At 39.9% G+C, this 19991-nt stretch overlaps 1 protein-coding gene across 1 annotated transcript in view; it reads left to right on the top strand.

The window, feature by feature from the left end:
- tacr3a (tachykinin receptor 3a) overlaps positions 1 to 16949 on the top strand; it is a 29082-nt gene extending 12133 nt beyond the window's left edge. Inside the window, exons 4-5 of the mRNA XM_008298698.1 lie at positions 14652 to 14848; positions 16616 to 16949. Coding sequence (XP_008296920.1) covers positions 14652 to 14848; positions 16616 to 16949 — 531 coding nt within the window. The remainder of the gene's footprint in view (positions 1 to 14651; positions 14849 to 16615) is intronic.
- The last annotated feature ends 3042 nt before the right edge of the window (positions 16950 to 19991 follow it).

The raw sequence follows: 19991 nt of genomic DNA, 5'->3' as shown, positions 1-19991 counted from the left end.
ATAACCCTTTGAATTTTTTGAGCTCTACATCCTAAAATGAGAGCTTCATCATTAAACTAAGTAACTGACAATGAGTGACAAACAGGTCATTCACATTTTTATTCAACACCTGAAACCTTTTACAGCAAAACTAAACATCTTTCTTTTTATCAAAAATGATTTAAAATAAAATGAGAGCAGTTCGTCGTCAGATTCCTCAGTGGTCCACAGCCCTTTGTTCTGTAGATAGTAGAAAATAAACAAGCTGTAGAACATTTTTTATATTTGTAGATGCCATATTTATATTGTATTTTTCATTTAGGTCACTTGTTTCTTCAGTTTCATTTAGTGTGTTGTTTATACTTACATAAAAGCTTGAATATGTGCATACAGTTTGTGTTACTGTATGAAAATTACAGGTGAAATTCACTGTGATGCTTGGGGGCGCCAACTACAGTCTTGCCTAGGGCACCAAATTGGTCAGGGCCGGCCCTGCCAACAGCGCAGACTCTGGAAGCAAATAAATCACGTAGCAACGCCTCGACTACTTCTTGCTCATTACTGTCAGCTCTCCGAAGTTGGCGAGTGGCTTGCTCATTTGTAAACATTGTGTAAATGGGAGCATAACTTTCTCCAACAATGTGAACATGAAGTTGTTTTTGTGTATGCCTTGGACTCATATAGAGAATCGAAAACTGAACTTGCATATCCACCACTGCATTGGCTTTCTGTCCCTTTGTAGTTGACAGACGAATGTTGCCCTTACTGGCATAGAATTTTAAATTTTTAGCTATTTTCTTTCATTCTCGCTTCAGTGGGTCTCGGGGCACAGCGATACTAAGATAAATGGTACATCAGCATGTTAACTAGTGCACAGGGGCAATGATTTCCATATTTGCTATTCTTATTTACTGTATTGAGAAGCTAATATTTGCTTAGCAGCACTAAGGACAAAGTAGATGTGGTGTTTTTAGTTAGGAAAGTCTTTGATGGGAAAAATTCAATTTTGACTTGATGCTGCCACCAGATTCAAGGTTACAACAATTCATCCTGACAAGAGGGATAAATGCGACAACTATCTACCCAATAGATTTATTTCAATCAAAATTCTACAATGTCAACCTTATGGTTGTGCTAGGAGAAATGGCAGTGCTTTCACACAGTCAGCAAGATTCTTATGAGTTTAGGAGTTTGTGCTTAAAATATCATGGAAATCAGTTTTATGTTTTTCATATATTTCAGTCTGAACCAGAGACACAAGCCTGAACCACACATTGTATTGGGCTGGTAGCAAATTATACATTTGAAGTGATCATTAAAAGAGACATTGATGCTTATAGAGAAGTGTTGTCTTTGCTAGGCCTGTTACACTCAGCTCTGGCTAGACTGCAGCTTGTACAGCCATGTGGAGCCCTTAAGCAGCCTGTTGTGATATCATATTGGTGACCAGTATTTTAAATGGTAGCCTATGTTTGAAACAGAAACAGCTGCCCCTTTAAAACAGCTGTAACCCACTCAAAGGAACTGATGAAGTAGTGTATTTTAGTTAGGGACAGGGCAGAGAGGAATGAATGAACTGAATTAATACAAAAGAAAGTGGCAATATCATACCAAAATAACCCTTGAAGAGAAATATTATTTGTTAAGATCATTCTCAAGAATTTTTTTTATTGTTTGACCTTAATGACAAATTTCCAGTGCGGCTGTCACGGTTCTGTGAGGTGATAGAATGTCACAAAAAAACCTCCATCTTTTTGTCATTCCTCATCATCTTTATTGAAAGAAAGATTTGCCAGTCTGTTGTTTTGAGTTAATCCACCCCGCCGCAATCTCCACGCCACAGGTGCTCTATTTTAAGCTCATGCCCGGGGCTCTGCGTTCGAAATGTCAGTCTGACAAGCAGCACAAATGACCTGCCATAAGATTGCCATACCTCGCTCAAAGACAATCTCTGCTCGACCTGTGTTGAAAGCACTATCGATCATCCATCTTCTTTCTGCCTGGAGTGTGAAGTGCTGCTTTTCTGTGTGGGGATGTAAAGATTGGGATGGATTATCGCTACCATTTTTTATTTTTTTTCCCCAGAAGTGAAATACCACAGTGTTAAGCCACAGTGTCACACTAACATGCAGAAATAATTGGATTGTTCTAATCCCAGGAGGACAGGTGTCAATAAATCTATCTGTCCTGAGAGAAAAAGGCACAAGTGTGCACAGAGGAGCTCCCCGGCTTGTTTCATACTGAAAATCACAGAAGGGGGGTCATTAACCAAGCTGCACTATAATGCAATATGAGCTGCATTCTACTGAGAGTGAGCGCTGGGTTTGTGTTCTGCAGCTCTGCTAACTCTTCTCACCTTGTGTTAAACAGAAATGTAATTTTTTCACACCCTGACAAAGGCTTCTACTGCGACATTTATTGCAGGTGTAATTCATTGCTGAATGGAAGATTTTTTTTTACTTAATTCAGACCCCCTGAATTATTAGAGAGCACCTCACAGCTAGAAGGTCCTGGGTTCAAATTTCAGCTCGGGGTCTTTCTGTGTGGAGTTTGCATGTTCTCCCCGTGCAGCGTGGGTTCTCTCTGGGTTCTCCGACTTCCTCCCACACAGTCCAAAAACATGTTGAGGTTAATTGGTAAATCTAAATTATCCATAGGTTGTGAATGTGAGTGTGCTTGGTTGTCTGTCTCTAAGTGCAGCCCTGTGATAGACTGGCGACCTGTCCAGGGTGTCCCCTACCGTCACCCTGAGTCAACTGGGATAGACTCCGTGAGCCTACAGAGAACAAAGTGCTGTATAGGTAATGGATGGATGACTCCAAAAAACGTTCTTCCCCAAAAAAAACCCAACAAAAATTTCCACTAAATATTAAATACTATTAAATGTGCAACATTTTTGTCAGTGCGGGACGTGTTAGATTTAACTTTTTATCTATTTTTTTAAAAAAACAAATTAAGTTAAAACAAATGCCTTACTGTGTGGAATGTCATCCAAGTGGGATTAAACTTTCTTCAAAGGGTTTTTGTACGGACTGCCATTATAGCTCACTTGGTTGCGCTGGCGACCCATGTACAGGGGCTATAGTCTCTGATGCAGTGGTGGTGGGTTCAAATCCCGCTTGTGGCCCTTTGCTGCAACTCATTTTCCTGTCTCTCCTTTGACTGTCCTATCCAATAAAGGCCAAAAAAAATAACTTAAAAAAAAAAAAGTGCATTTGTATTCACTGTTCTACTCAGGTTCTGTGGATGGGATTGCACTGAGGGATTCTTGGAAATAGTTTTCTTAGTGATTTAAAGACTCACTCTCCAGCCATTCTATTTTGATTTGTTCTCTTTATTTCTCCATTCCCTGGTTTGCTTTTACTGAATGTGTTCCTCTATTGCTTAATCAGTCACTTGCATTCAGACACAAAATTTGCACATGTATACTCCAGATTGTTGGCGGATCTCATTCTGATTTGAAGATAACTAATGTGTAGTCATTTACTGGAGTAATGAAGGGACATTAATCTAGTGACGGGACAAGCCCCAAGACTGTTTCGGTTACGGTCTAACTGAATTAATGCTTTTAAAAGCTCATTAGTGTGTCAGTTTCATTACTTTGTGCTTTTGAAAAGCAAATTAGTGTCAAACTAATATGTTTCCCTCATCTTCTTCAATTTGTTTTTCACTCCTCATTTTAATTTAAATGTGAAATGCTGCAGCGATAGAGATTTTGGATGAAAAGTTAGTGAAGTGTTTACTAAAGCTTCTTTAAAGTTTCTCTTGAAAACAACAAAATATCTGCAGTCTTACTGGTTCATAAAGTCTATTGCAGGGCCTGTACAACAACTGTACAGAGAGCTGCTAGTTTCACCTTTAAAGACTCCATTGAGAACCTACAATATTTTAATTTACAGTATCCACAGCCCTGTGCAATATTACTTACAGTCAAATGATTTGAAAATATAACCTTTACCAATAATTACATCACTTCTGTTTTGAACAGTAGGGTGCCTGCTTCGATCTAAAATGAAAAACTATCAATTTAGATTTACAATATCAGAAAATAAAACCTCAGCGCAACAAAAGTCACAAAACCTGTACTTATTAGTTACTTAGTAGTTATTGCAGAGCTTTTATTTTTTTGGTACTTTGTGTGTCCACCTTTATTTTTTTTATTCAAAGTTTTTTTTTTTGGCCTTTGTTGGATAGTGTTAGTGAGAAAGAGACAGGAAAGTAGGGGAGAACATGTGGGAAAGGGTCATGAGCGGGATTCGAACCCATGACCTCCACGTTGGGACTGTAGCCCTGCACATGGGACTCCAGCTCAGCCAGGTGAGCTATAGCAGCGCCCCGTCCACCTTTATTTTTGATGTCAGAATCAATCCTCCTTCGCATGGAGGATGCCACATTTCTTGAAAGATGTTATTGCGTTATTCAGGGACTTCTTTCAATGATTTCTCTGCTGGAGAGGTTGTGTTGTTCTGCCCTTTTCTTTAAAATGCTCTAAAAGTGGTCTGTTTAATTCAACTCAGCAGACATTCTTGGCCAGGTCAAAGTTTTCACTTTTTTCCGTTTTACAAACTTCTCCCAAGCTTCTACAGACCAGGAGTCTGGTCTGTGCCAGTCTTTTGAGACATCCACCAGTAGAGCGAAGGTGTCATCTATGAATGTTGCTTCCCCACAACTTTTGCACTCATGCAGCTCCCTATCATCACACTACCACTGTTGTGCTTTACTGTCAGGATTATGCATTCAGTGTGGTAGTCCTGGCCCAGTTCATACCAAACATGCTGGACCCCATCTGTGTTTAAAAAAAAAAAAAAAAGCCTCAAGGTTTCATCTCACCAAAAATAAATAAAAAATGGTTCTCTTATTCATCAGGCTTCTTTATATGCTCTTTTGCAAATCTTGCAGTTGTATCCCAAACAGCAACCAACGATATTTTTCTGGGATGCCTTTCACAGAAGTTGACATGTCGTTCACACTGTCTGCGTTATCAGAAACTACGATTTCCGTTGTTAACTCCATTCCAAGTTTTTCTTTTTCACAGCTAGATTGCACAAATAGCACACTGTCCATTGCATCACCTTTTTAGGAAGACAACCATTGCAGCTCTTATGAGTGGCACTATGGCTCGTTCTATACATTCCTATACATCCTGATTACAGGTGCAGCTGTGTTCCCACTGGTTTTAAGTTGGTCACCAAGATTCCTGCATCCTTTTCCATCTGAAGCTACACAATCAAAATTTTCAATTTCTCTGGCAGTTCTTTTCCATGTGGAGCCATTATGCAGACATGCCGATAGACACAGTCCATAGGTCTACTTCTGTTGGATACAGTATTTTGGCACATTACACGCTTTCTCAGGGCTGTGTGGAAGAATTTCATAATATAACCTAGAGGTCTATTTTAGCCAAAATACATACCGTAAAAATGTCTGTGAGAGTAAGTGGGGCCTTTGATGCCAAGAATATATCACATCAGTAGTAAATACATTTTTTAAAGGAAAATAATTAATCATAATAAAAGTAAATGGTGAACAGTTGTTTTCATGTTTAAATGTTATTACTAAACGATGTATACAGCATAATCTGAATCCCACTTTGTACTCTTCAGGTACAATATTCTACTTTCAGGCTGACTTTTACATGTAAGTTTCTCCATCAAACACCAACTAGGAACAAATGAAATCCCTTACATCCTGTGTGCACCTTAATATTTAGTTAGAAAATTTTGCTGTCCTTTTTGTTCCTCAAGAAATAGAGCTGATATGAAAAAGCCTTTAGAGTAGACATGTTGCTATGGGTCGATTCAGTGTAGATTGACCTTTTGTATTGAAGAGGTGGGACTGAATACAAGCACTTGAGGTTCCACACTCAGACCAAGGGTTAGACAATAATAACTGCTGAGGTCAAACAACTGCTTGCAATTGTCTCTCCTGGTTAATAAACCTGTGAAATTCCACCATGTCCGATTTAAAGACACGGATGACATTTATGTTATCAGTTTCCAGAACTATTCCACCCCTGCATGTCTCATCTGTGTGTCTGAACCAGTGCATGTAATGGTATAAGCAATGCTCATAAGAATGGTCTCATTAAACTGAACTGAACTGGCTAGGAATGGGTTCCCTCTCTTTTTCTCGTTCATGTCTTGCATTCACTAGATTGGCAGCCGTAAGGAGCTGTTTGCTCTTGAGACGCTCTATTTTCGTATTCATCGTGAGCAAAGATTTTGCTGTGAAGCGCCAGAACGAATGCAGATGTTTGCTGTCAATGCCTTCAAGAAGCATGACCTCACATACGTTTTGCTGCAAGGGAAGAAGAAAACTAACAAACCTGTTAACAAGAAGAAAGTATTTCTCACTTTTGCCATGGAGACACACTGCCCAAGGTCATGCACCAGTAAAGCTGCTAAGGAGCTTCACCTGCTGTGGTGCTAAATTGACTGAGAGTGGTGAGATGGAACTTGAAGTCAGAGGTTCCTCCTGGCAGATCCCTGCTTATACATGTTTGTTTCAATTACAATTCAGTACTGTTTCTCCCCAAAGTGATATCTAACAACTTAGCACTGCTGCCTCACAGCTCGAAGGTGACACCCGGCATCTTTCTGCGTGGAGTTTGCATGTTCTCCCTGTGCAGCGTGGTTTCTCTCTGGGTCCTCCGGCTTCCTCCCACACAGTCCAAAAACATGTTGAGGTTAAATGGTGATTCTAAATTGTCTGTAGGTGTGAATGTGAGTGTGCTTGGTTGTCTGTTTCTAAGTGTGGCCCTGTGATAGACTGGTGACCTGTCCAGGGTGTCCCCTGCCTTCCTCCTAAGTCAGCTGGGACAGGCTCCAGCCCCCCCGCAACCCTAATGAGGATTAAGCACTATATAGATAATGGATGGATGTATTACTTTAGCTAACCTACCACTAAGAGGAGTGTGTACCTGTAAGTGTGCATCATTTTGATAATGACTCTTTTCTGTTTCAAAGATGCCCACCTGTTTTATAATCAAAATGTGTCATTTGTGCACTTGTTTTTTTTTTGGTTGTTGTTGTTTTTTTGTTTTTTTAATGGATTTAAGCCAATAGAGCCACAACATGCTGCTGATAGCTGTAGCTCCATATTGAAGAAACAGACAGTGGTATTGATCTTTTTTTTGATATCAGAAAAAAAAGGCATGCAGAGATTTACCAAAAGGTTGATTAGGTTTAAGTGTGGGTTAGCTTGTTGGATGTTCTGTGCATACGAAGATTCTTCTTTTTCTCCTGAATGTACATCATGTGTCTGGCATTTAAGAACATGTCAATAGAACCACAAACTCTCATCAGAAACGTGTTGATTGGTAAGTCACATGTTGTCGTCTCACCTGGTATCACAGAACAATGGAATCAGTAACTCTGCTCTGTAAGACTCTTGGGTACAGTACTGTTATTACTATCTGACTCTTTTTTCATTACTATTATTAGATTTTTTTTTCCTCACAGGTCTTTGTAGTATAGCAATCATGAAACATCAAAGTGGTGAAAAGAGAATTGACATCATCCCTTTGAGGTCTGCTCAGCTATATGGAAATTCCCTATATTTGTCCTTCACTCATCTCTTATTCTCTCTGCTCTGTCTGAGCCCATTTACGTAGGATATTCAAGACCAGCCTACTGGAAAAGCCATCTGAGGCTCTCTGAATGTGATATATTCAGACAAATTTGTACATTCACGTGCAATTTATTGTTGATGGGTTACATTTCTATTAACTGAGATTCCTGAATGCAACAGATTTTCCTTTAAAAAAAAAAATTGTGCATTTTTTATGTACAGTATTTCATTTAGATAAGGGCTAGTAAAGCACTGACCAGCCACAACATTAAAACGATTGGCGTAACATTGTGTAGGCCCTTCTCGTGCTGCCAAAACAGCTCTGACCCATCAGGGCGTGGACACAGGACCTGTATCCTGTGGTCTCTGGCATCAGGACATTGGCAGCAGATCCTTTGGGTCCTGTGGGTTGTGGTGTTAGGGCTCCCTGGACTGGACTTGATTGTAGATGCAAATTGAGATCTTGGGAATTTGGAGGCCAGGTGAACTGCTTGGGCGCTTTCTCATGTTCCTTAAGCAGTGTGGAGGGATGCATTGTCTTGCTGGGGTATTCTGTTGCTGTCATCATGAAGTGGTATGCATCCGTGTTCAGGTGGGTGGTACGAATCACATCCACATGAATGCCAGAACAAAAAGGTTTACCCAAAAAAACTTTGTATTGTAATGAACTTATTAATGCTGTTCACTTGACCTGTCAGCGGTTTTAACGTTGCGGCTGATTGATGTGTTTCTTTCTTTCATTCTTTCATTTTCATTTTCCTTGCAAAGTACATTTTGTTTTCCTCTATTTATGAAAGGATTCCTTTTCTTTTTGTCTCACCGCACTAATTGGAAAGAATTTAGATATTTTCTCGAGGACAAACCGCGCAAAGCCCTCGGCTATGACTTTATTGCAGTAATTTATCTCGCCTTTAATGTCCCAGAGCAGTGTCATCCAGAAATTAATAAATTGTGAGTTTATAATTAATGCTGTCTGTCTTCCCGCAACCTAGAAAGTGACCTCAGTCCTGAGATGACATCATTGTTTCTAACCTTAATACACACATACATTAACCTTAAAACCCAGCACTGCACAGGAAATTACAACAACATAAAGAAAGCTACTCTTTGTTTTGCTCTCTGTGGCTCATTTTTATTTGCTGTGCGAGGTCTTTCATGAGAACACAAAAGAAAAATGTTGGATGTTGGAGATAAATGGTGCGTATGACCTCTATCAGGAACAGAGATAAAAACTCAGAGAAATTCATTGTACAAAGTAATTACTGTCAGTTGTTTCCTACAGCAAGCCAGTTTGTTCAGGATGAAGCAAAGAAATTGGAATTGGGATGTCTTAAAAAAACATGCGGTTATATACTTATTAATTATAGTTACACAGATGTGTCCTAAATCAATCAATCAATCAAGCACATTTTATTTATGTAGCACTTTTCGTGTACAACAACAACACAAAGTGCTTTACAGCATTTAAAAGCAACAAAGCATTTAAAAACATGACAATTTAAAACATTACAAGATTTAAAAAATAAAATAAACCCGTCCCTCCCCCCCTCCATGCATACACATACAGCAAACGCACACACGCACACACACACACACTCACCACTAGACTAAAAGAGGCGTGGCATGGCACTGAGGGATTGTGGGAAACACTACCATTGGGGCCGTCCACACCGGGAGGAGTTGCAGACCATGACCACTGGGGGCGCCAGCACCCGGCCTCCGACCCGGCAGACAGGGGGATCCCCACAACCAGGTGGGTAGTCCCCCAATCAGCCGGGCCAAAGGGACCCGTAGACAGAACCCCCAATAGCAGACCGCACACAGCCCCCAGTGTGGAGGACCCCCCTAAGGAAACACTGGAAATAAAACTAAAAACTTTAAGAATAAAAGGCCCTATGTAAGATAAAATGAAAGTTAAAAGAGTAAAATACATAAGATAAAGAAAAATAAATGATAGGAATGTAAAAAGAATTAAAGTTCAATTAAAAGCCTGAATAAAAAGGTGTGTCTTTAACCTTCTTTTAAAAATATCTGCAGTCCTGAGGCTGTCCGGCAGGCTGTTCCACAGGTGGGGAACGTAGTGGCTAAATGCCGCCTCACCGTGGGTTCTAGTTCTTGCTGCTGGAATGGATAGAAGGCTACTGCCGGAGGACCTCAGGATCCGTGAGGGTCGATACGGTAAAAGCAGGTCAGATAAATAGCTTGGCGCAAGGCCGTTAAGACACTTAAACATGAATAAAAGAACCTTAAAATCGATCCTGAAGCGGACGGGGAGCCAATGCAGCGACTTTAAAACAGGTGTAATGTGATCCCGCCCTGTGGTCCTCGTCAGCACGCGAGTGGCTGAGTTTTGTAACAATTGGAGATGTAAATTGTAATAATTTCCTACGGCTGTTGAAGGCTCGAACTCTCTGAAAGCTTGTCTGCGTTAGCAAGTTCACCCAAAAAAACACGTTTACAATTAAGTGACGCAATATTCAAGCAGCCATAGCATCGATGAGAGAAGGAGTGCAACATAACAAGGGAGGAGGTTGGGGTGGAATGATGGGTCAACAAAACATACAAGTTTAAAGTCACTTTAAAACCTATTCAGACCTTCATCAGCATCATCACATCAATGTGTTGATCTAGAAGGAATAGACAAAAAAGTAGGTTGTTGTTTAAATTGGAAAACATATTGAATCAAATTTAAGACTTGAAGCAACTCGTTCAATTTATTTGCTCAGGATGTACTGAGACATAACAACAAAGCATGTCTGAATACACAAAGAAACAAAAGTTATTACTACAGACATCATTGGTTTATGTCATATTCAGTACAACAGTTTCATGTTTAGCAGCAAAGGAACTGACAGAGCACATTTCAGATCATCTGGCAATCAGTTCCAGTTCACAGGAGCATAAAAATAAAAAAAAGTACTTCTCCAGTTTTGGAGTTGAACCTTGATATTTTTAAAAGGTCAACACCAGATGACCTGCATGATATAGAAAGCTCTGGCTGATGACTACTTCAGAAAAGCACTTTCTTGTGCCACAGAGCTTTTAATATGAGAAAGAGTTACGCAATAGTCAATTTCAAATTTTTGTGGCTTTGTCGCAGTTCAACAACATACATTGAATATGTTGTAGCACCTTTTGTAAAGCCTGTACAAATGGAAATATAGTTGTCAGTCGGTGCTTTGTCGGAATATTTGTATTGTTGCTATAGTGAACAAGTGTGACTTGATACAATCCTAACAGCCACGTTTCGAGACTTTTAGGTAAAACCATCAGTTCAAAATGTGAGTTTCTTAATCAATTCATAAGCAGGGGCTTAAGAGGATTAGGCTTAAACTCTGAAAAGATGTACAGCCCACAGAACTGAGATCTCTGATAAGAACTGTAAACGTTCACCCACTTTGAATGAATCAGTCCGTCAACACTGTTATCACGGTATCCTCTTTTTTTTCACATTTTAAGGCCTCACATTATCTCCATCTTACAGTGTCATTTTTAGTTGTTATTTTTAAAAATAGAAAGATTTTAGAACAGTTACTATATTTACTTCATAAACAACAACTGTGTTTATGGAAGACTCAAATCTGGCTTTTTTTTGTGTTCATAGCACTAAATCAGCCGATATGAGAGAGACCATTGATTACTGTTCCTAGCTGACTGACTGCTGTTCTATTTTTGTATTTGAACTCTGTTTTCATTGCTGTCATCTCTTCTATTTTAATTGGCCATCTTGAATAATGACTTGGTGTCACAGATAGAGCTCTTAATTGGATTAGTTCTTATCTTTCTGGTAGAAGTTCGTCATCCAGCCGTTTATAGGCTGCCACTGTCACACATCTGTGACCTAAACTCACTGTTAATTTCCATGCCTGTGCTGATGATTCCCAGCTTTCTGTCCCCCAAAAACTAGTGTTTAGTCCTACTGATCCCAATTTCATCTACACTGAGTTTCAACTTGATAACGTTGCTGGATACTATCAAATTTAAAAGAAACCACTTACATTGGACTGCAGCTTCTTTAAAGGCTTTCTTGGTGTCACAGATGGGGTCTTAATTGGATTTGTTCTTACAAGTTTGTCTTCCACCTGTTACATGCTGCAATTCTGCCCCTATGCATGTATGGTCCTGAACACAATATTGAATTCGATGCAAGTGAAATATTTAGAAACACAATATTAATTTCCATGCTCATGCTGATGAGTCCCAGCTTTCTTTTATTGTCCCCCAATTTTATTTGTCCAAATTTGATTTGTATTGATTGATACCTTGGTAGTTGTTTATTACCAAATATAAAATAAACCACTGACATCAGACTGCAGCTGTCTTTGAAAACAACAGCACGCTTCACGATGCTGTGAACTCTTGTTTTTATCTGTTTGGACTCCTGCATAACCTAGAGGTTACTCAAAATACTGCCCCTGGGTTTTTAACAATTCTGGATACACATTAATTCATTTTTTTGCCTCTTTATACTGACTCTGGGAGACTTCTAATGAGAAGATGAATATTCCAGAGCATGATGAGCTCCAATGGGTCCTCTGTTTTACATTTCCCAATCTGATAGCCTCAGTTTGGCTTAAAAACTAATTCAGCAAAGGACCAATTTTACCATTTTAAATTGGTCCTTAACCCTTTCGTCTTCATCTGCTTCCTTCTTGTTATCACTAAGCATATAACAATTTGAATCTAGCCGTTTTTTTCTTTTAAACATTCTGTACTATACAGGATGTCTTTTGAATGTTGTGTAGCTGTGTGAAGAAGAGTCTGGAGTTTGTCTTTCACATCACGCACAGAATGTTGGCCACCATAGACTGTACGTTACTGTAAACACTTGAGGAATGATACATGTTCATTTCCAAAACCACCAATAGCATATTCCAGCTATAATTGTTACAAAAGATTTTTTTAAAGAACAGTGTGTCTGCAGCTTCTACATACTGTATGTACTCAGTACTGCAGTTTATCCACTGAGATTACTTTGACTGATTTATTCTGCTACTAGGCTGTACAACTATAAAATAATATTATGGTTGTTGGGCCGTTGTGGTTTTTTGTGCTATGCCTGTGTTTGGATTGGCCTTTTACTGCAAGGCTGCACAAAACATTTGTATGCTTCATCCACCTCTGGAGGTCACAAGTCTCTGGCACTGTTACTTTTGGGGATTCGGGGCTGAAAAGTTTGGGAACAGGTCTGAGTGCCAGCATCTATGGAGAGGGATGGAATGTTTACACAGAAGTTATGAGTATTTTGCAGAAAATTGCGAATAATTCACTCATTCTATGCATATGTTCTACATGTGTATGCCAAAACAGTATGTCTTAAAGACTGTTGAAACAAATGCATACTTTAAATGTTTTAGAATCCAGACTTATATAAAATATCATGCGTGTATACACGTAAAATTTTTGAGTGTATATCACTGAGGGCTCGAGCAGCCCAAATTTGGACTGTTTAAACAAGACCTAAGAGCACTTGGGAAATGTGTCTCCTTCCTCAAGTCTATTTACATATTTAGCCTATTGAGAAACTAGACATTTTTCATAATAATGCGACAGCTTAGCCTTTTAAAAGAGTGCATTAACAAGAAACCAAACAGTGCAACAAGACTTCCAGCACTTTGTTCTGTCACATTTATTAATCCTAAGCTAATATACTGTATGTTGCCTGTGCAGCCAATGCTTGATCGCTGTTTTCCTCTCTGCCACAGTAAAATATCCATGAACTATTAAAATCATAACATCATTGTTAAGCAGCATGAGATGCGATTTCATTGCCATGGATATGAGCACTGAAATTTATTTTGAGTCAATCTCTCATATACCATCCTGCTGTCATGAATCTTTGCTCAAACATCCAATGTGTATTAATACACTTCTGAAAATAGTCCCTGACAAATGGAAAGCCATCTGCTTTACAAAATTCTATAGTGCCTTTAATAATATTTTTTTTTCCCACACTTTTTTTTAAAGGTCTATGTGTTTTGTAGGAGAAAATGGGCTACTGAGAGATGGACAAATGTATTGTTGGGTTTGAGGTTTGTTGAATAGAATGTAGACTTTAAGATGTAAACATTGGCATAAGATGCATAGTCTTACTCAGGTAGCTGTTGCTTGTGCTGCAAAAGGAAACCTTCAGATGCAAGCTGGTTATTATCAACTGACAGTGAAACGGGTTTGTCAAGAAACCTAAATAACATAAATTAAGGTTCCGCCATCATTCAACATTGGACCTTTGCCTTAAGCATCTCTCTTTAAATGTCTCTAACACACTGTTGGAGGATTCTTTGGCAATAGAACACATTACATGCAATGCAAACATTTACACTGCAAGCATAAAAACTTCTTTGGTCTCCAAGTTCACTTTTAAGTTGGATCATATCTTCCTGAGAGCCTCCGTTTAACGTTCACGCTACCATCAAGCTAAAATTCTGACTAAATACTTCACCACTGTTTAACAGCCACCTTGTGCAGTTTACAGTATGGCTGGTGTGACACCATAAACTTCTTTGCAACAAGCGCTTAAAACAAAGGGTACCAGGACCTCTGTTTAGATTTCAGGAGGGACTCGATGATGTCTGTTTTGTCTCCGGTGGTGTCTCTGCTAACCATAACTCTCCAGCCTACCTCTGAGCAGCCACAGTTTTGTGGATGGATTTTGTTCCCAAGAGGCTCTTGGATTCAATTAATTTACCTGCTGTCGCATCTCTTGAAGTATACACAGGACACAGTTTTGACTTTACGTTACAGTGGTACTTCGATTGAAGTTCTCTGAAATACGCACTCATTGGACAAAGTATTCCTTTAGATTTGGATCAGAAACTCGCTATTAAATAAGTGGGATTGGAACATACTTTCTTAGTTTCCATTGCAGTATTGCATCCGTCTGTTCCCTGTAGTTCCAGGTGCTACCAAAAGGTTGCTATTCAGCAACTGAAAGAAGCTATAATCACCACATTCTCTTCACTAGATATTCTGCATTTTTTATAAACAGTGGCAGGTTTTGTTTATTTCCAGCGTAATGTCCTCTGTCTTACATACAGCTCCCTATGCGCGTGTTATAACGATGACTGAATGCTTCTCACCCTCACTCACTTCCTCTGCTGCAGGTGGTGAAGATGATGATCATTGTAGTGGTGACCTTTGCCCTCTGCTGGTTGCCGTACCATATCTACTTCATTGTGACGGGTCTTAACAAGCGTCTGAGCAAGTGGAAATACATCCAGCAGGTGTACCTGTCAGTGCTGTGGCTGGCGATGAGCTCCACCATGTACAACCCCATCATCTACTGCTGCCTCAACAGCAGGTGAGTCACAACAATGACAAATGAAGTGTTATAACTGAATAGGGATGGGAATCAAGCTGAGAGCTGGTTCCAAATAGTCCAGCTCCTCAGAATTGTACACCTTTTATTGATGCTGGCATATTTTCTCCAACTCTGAACACTCTGTACTGCTGGCATCAAACTGAGTGCAGCAGAATGGAAGACACAGTCCAAAGTGCGCCTTCATTTCACAACAGTGCTAGCGATAATGTCCATAAAATGAGTCAAGCAAGAGTGGAAACACCATCAATAGGCTGAAACCTCTTTCTTAAATTCCTGGATGTGTTTGAAACTTTCCACACAAGGGCCACTGCTTCCCAACTCAAGCTACAGTCAGCTCGACACGGCCATGAGCTCCCAGCCAGCAGAACCTTTTCAGGCTTGCTGCACTGGGAGGGTAAATAATAAGCGGAACATCTGCAGTGAAAGGGTTTGCAGCCCTTCTCAACAGTACAAGAGTTTTATCAGGTTACCTCAGTACATAACCTGCTTTAGCCTGTGTGAGACTCAGACATTTATAACAGCTCAGTTGACACTGAAAACCTGTGGAGACCTTCTCTTTTTCCACACACAAAATTGATCAGGAATGTATAAGGAAATCAATGAAGGATTGGACCGATAAGCAGAACTGATCATGGCTTTGAAATCAATGCAGTTTATTGATTCACAGCACTACAACTAAACCGCCCCACTTAAACACTATCCCCATTACACAATTGATTGTGTTATTACTAAATTAGGTGTCATTACATGTTTTCCCAAAACTCTGAAAGAAGAAACAATTTGGGGATTAAGTCATTTTCTCATAAGGTCAGAGACAGAAAACAAATAAGCTTTCAACAATTAAACAATTAAAAACCCAAGTTTATCAAGTTTTGTTACGATGTTTGTTACCTTCTCTTCATGAATTTCTTAGAGTTTCATTGTTAAACACACTTATGCACTCATATATGCAGTACTTCTTTGTGTTGTCCATGATCTTTTGAAGGGCTCTACAGTGGCTCGGTGGTTAGCACCATCACCTCATAGCAAGAAGATTCCTGGCTCGCGTCCCAGTTAGGACGCCTGGGATCTTTCTGCGTGGAGTTTGCATGTTCTCCCCGTGAAGCGCGGGTTCTCTCCAGGTTCTCCGGCTTCCTCCCACACAGTCCAAAAACATGTTGAGGTTAATTGGTGATTCTAAATTGCTCGTTGGTGTGAATGTGAGTGTGCTTGGTTGTCTGTCTCTAAGTGTAGCCCTGTGATAGACTGGCGACCTGTCCAGGGTGTCTCCTGCCTTCCTCCTAAGTCAGCTGGGATAGAATCCAGCCCCACACAACCCTAGTGAGGATTAAGCGGTGCATAGATGATGGATAGATGATCTTTTGTTCTATGATGTTAATTCATTCAGTGACACATCAAGACATCACTCAACCAAAAACAAAATGCGGAAGTTGTTTGGTTTGTCAGTGCATTTAGAGTAACAGTCAGGATCTCGAATACTGTAGGTTTATATCACTGTAAATATTGCATGTCCACACCGATGGACTTCTTTTCATCACTACATTTTGGTATAGTATTGTGTATTATACATGGTTTGCAATGCTTTATGTTGCAGAAATCCTGTAGCATTTATCAAAAATAAAATATTAAAATATGAATGGACTGTCAACTGGAAAACACCCATTAAACTGATCTTTTTTTCCTTTTCCATATGTTCTTTAACCTGGTCTGTGTTTGCTTCTGTTCTCCCTCTCGATGGGAAACCAGGTTCCGAGCTGGCTTCAAACGAGCATTTCGTTGGTGCCCATTCATCAAGGTGTCCAGTTATGACGAGCTGGAACTACGCTCCACACGGCTGCACCCGACACGCCAGAGCAGCATGTACACGCTGTCACGCATGGATACCACCGTGGTGGTGGTCTACGACCCTGCTGAAGGCGATGGCGTTGCTGGAGGTGGCCCTGGCAGGAAGCACTCCTTGTCCAAAGGAAAGAGAAGTTACACGACATCCCGCCACACAGAGATCTCTGGGTGCAACGACAGCAGTGTGAAAATGCAAAATGGAAGCGCTCCAAACGCTCAACCTAAGGAATTCTCTTGAAGATCAATTCCCGACAGGCATGCGGCAGAATATTTGCATGTATAAAGGTGTATACACATGCATACTACACTGTACATACAAACAGTGCACATGGTGTTCGCTTAGCTTAGATGTAGAAGCACTGTATAAAGGCTGAAGTGGTTATTAAGCATGCACAGAAGTTAAACTAGTTGCATCAGTGTCATTCTACATAAATGAAATACTATAAGAAGCTGCTCTTACTTCAGTCAGACATTCAGCTGTGATTTTAGCATTTAAACATGGCCAGTGTGTTTGTTAAGGTCTAACTGAATTACTATTATGGAACTATGGCCTAGTTTGCATTTCCATCTGTTCTAACTGTGAACATTATGTGCTACAGAGGATGGACTGTGTATCATCCATTTTCCCCTGCAGCCACAGACAAGCGACTGCAGAGTCACCAATGGAATAGCTGCTGATTGAACTCTGTTTGGGTCCATATGTGGCGCTGAGTTTGACTTTGGGTTATATAACTGTTGCAAGAAACATTTCCTGGTGACTGGCAAAAGGCCAAGCCAGAGGTGAAATCCAGTATACATTTGCAGCCTGTCAATAAACAGGCTGCTGAGTGAGCTCACTGAAAGAAAGCTCGCCAACCAGGGGCTAGTGTGTCAGCGTCTCTTTCACTTTTTCATTTTCAACTAAAAAAATGAAGTTGCACAGTGAAGAGCAGTCAATTGCTTTAAATGCCTTTCTACGATGTGTAACCGGAGAGCGTGTCAGTTTTGCCTCCTGTTGAGGTTTCAAGACTGTTTTCCGTTGTTGCATCTTAAAATAAGTCCCCGCTTGTGTGCACCTCAAGCGTTAGGATTGCATCAAGCAGCACACTAACCTGTGCTGGATTGATAAGTGGAATCAGTCCCCTCTGACCCAGTGCACAGCCAGACACAGATAAAATCACTAGTACAGCTGAGAATAAAACCTTCACTGTATATATTGATGGGTGTCGCTGCAACTCGCTTTCGAGAATAAAGCACGATCATAGTTTTGTTTAAGATTATATATTAAAAAAATGAATGCTTTGACCATCTGTATAGTCACACTACAGTAAAGCTATTCTGTTTCAGCATTTTGTGGTTTATATTCCATATTAACTGACACATGGCAATTTGTCACATAAAAATTGAGAAGTAAGAATAAAAAGAAAGTAAAGAAAATAAATGCTTACAACTATATATACATAGATAAATTCCAGCCATTAAACCACAACATAATTATGTTTGATTATTATTCATACCAGCTGTTTTGAATGTTAGGAGACCTCATGAAAGTATTTACTTAAGAATGTGAAGAAATACATGTTGTGCATGTCAGTGTTATGCGTTTTTAAGCTATTGCTTATTCATTTTATTGAAGTTGTTTAATACTTGGATGTGGTGAACAAGCCATTTTCGTGTTTCTTGATATAAATATGTTTGTTTGAATGTACAGCACAATGTGTGCCTCTCTCTGTCAAGTGTTGACTATATTGTTTGTTGTGTCTTTAAAGGATAAGTAGTTCATTTTAGCCTGAGCCTTGATTCTCTGTTTTCGTTTTTTTTTTTTTTTTTGTTTGTTTTTTTAAAGGGCTGCAAGGTGGCGCAGTTGGTAGCACTGTCGCAGCAAGAAGGTTGCCGGTTCGCGTCCCGGTGGGGGCACCGGAATCTTTCTGCGTGGAGTTTGCATGTTCTCCCCGTGGGTTCTCTCCGGGTTCTCCGGCTTCCTCCCACAAGGTCCAAAAACATGTTGAGGTTAATTGGTGATTCTAAATTGTCCGTAGGTGTGAATGTGAGTGTGCTTGGTTGTCTGTCTCTAAGTGTGGCCCTGTGATAGACTGGTGACCTGTCCAGGGTGTCCCCTGCCTTCGCCCTGAGTCTGCTGGGATAGGCTCCAGCCCCCCCTGCAACCCTTGTGAGGATTGAGCGGTGTATAGATAATGGATGGATGGATGGATGTTTTTTTAAATACATAATACCCCCTTTACCCCATTTATTCAAAAAGGCTCAGGTTGAAAATAACAATATTATCCTTTAATAATTATATGACTATTATTGCTGGCAAATCACAAGTATATTGGTAGTTTTAAATGAGGAATTATTGAAACTCTTTGTCATTAATGATACAAAGTAATTTTACAATTCTATATCATTTTTTCTTACACTTAGGCCTCCAAAAGGTTTTTTATTGCTCTGCATTGGTCAGTACTGATGTATTTGTTTAATGTCGCTTTACTGCAGATGTCTTCTTTACAGTATCATGAGTGTTTACAAGTGACATGACCTGCTTTATATGAAATGTGGCTGTGACATGTTGCAGGTTTTAATGAGGAAAGAAAAAAAAAACATACAATTAACAGTGGGGTTTTTTTTTGTGTGAGTTGTCAAAATCAATGCAGATTATTGTGATAATTGTGATAACAAATAAATTTGTTTCTCTACACTGATCAGCCACAACATTAAAACCACCTGACTTATGTTGTATAGATCTTTCTCATGGTGACAAAACAGTTCTGATCTGTTGGGGGATGGACATGGGACCTCTGGGGGCATCCTGTGGTGGCTGGCATTGGGGCATTGGGATGTTGGCAGCAGATTCTCTGGGTTCTGTGGGTTGTGTTGGTGGAGCTTCAGGTTAGTTCAGGTGCATCCTACAAAAACTCAATTAGGGATGTGGGGGTTTTGGAAGCCAGCCCAACACCTTTTGTAATGTTTCTCAGGCTTCTCCTTTGGTCATGAAGCGGTGCTCATTGTGCTTGATCTGCAACAATGTGTAGGTGGGTGGTACATGACAGAGTAACACCTGCATGAATGACGGTAACCAAGGTTACCCCAGCAGAACATTACACTTTAACATGATGATGATGGTTAGTTCCTTCAACGTTGTGGCTGATCGTGTCAATTTTCTTAATTTTATTCCATTAAGCGTAGATTAAACTCTATATAAATTAACTGCATTCATGATATAAAAAGATTTCTAGCAGTCAGGCCTCCCACATCTAATACTACCATTTAGATCTTGTAGTTAAGAGATGAATAATTTTCG

This window comes from Stegastes partitus, unplaced genomic scaffold (genome assembly GCF_000690725.1).
Source record: "Stegastes partitus isolate 25-593 unplaced genomic scaffold, Stegastes_partitus-1.0.2 Scaffold29, whole genome shotgun sequence".
Classification (NCBI taxonomy): domain Eukaryota; kingdom Metazoa; phylum Chordata; class Actinopteri; family Pomacentridae; genus Stegastes; species Stegastes partitus.
The sequence above is the reverse complement of the archived record's forward strand: the minus strand, read 5'-3'. Positions and strand labels throughout refer to the sequence as shown.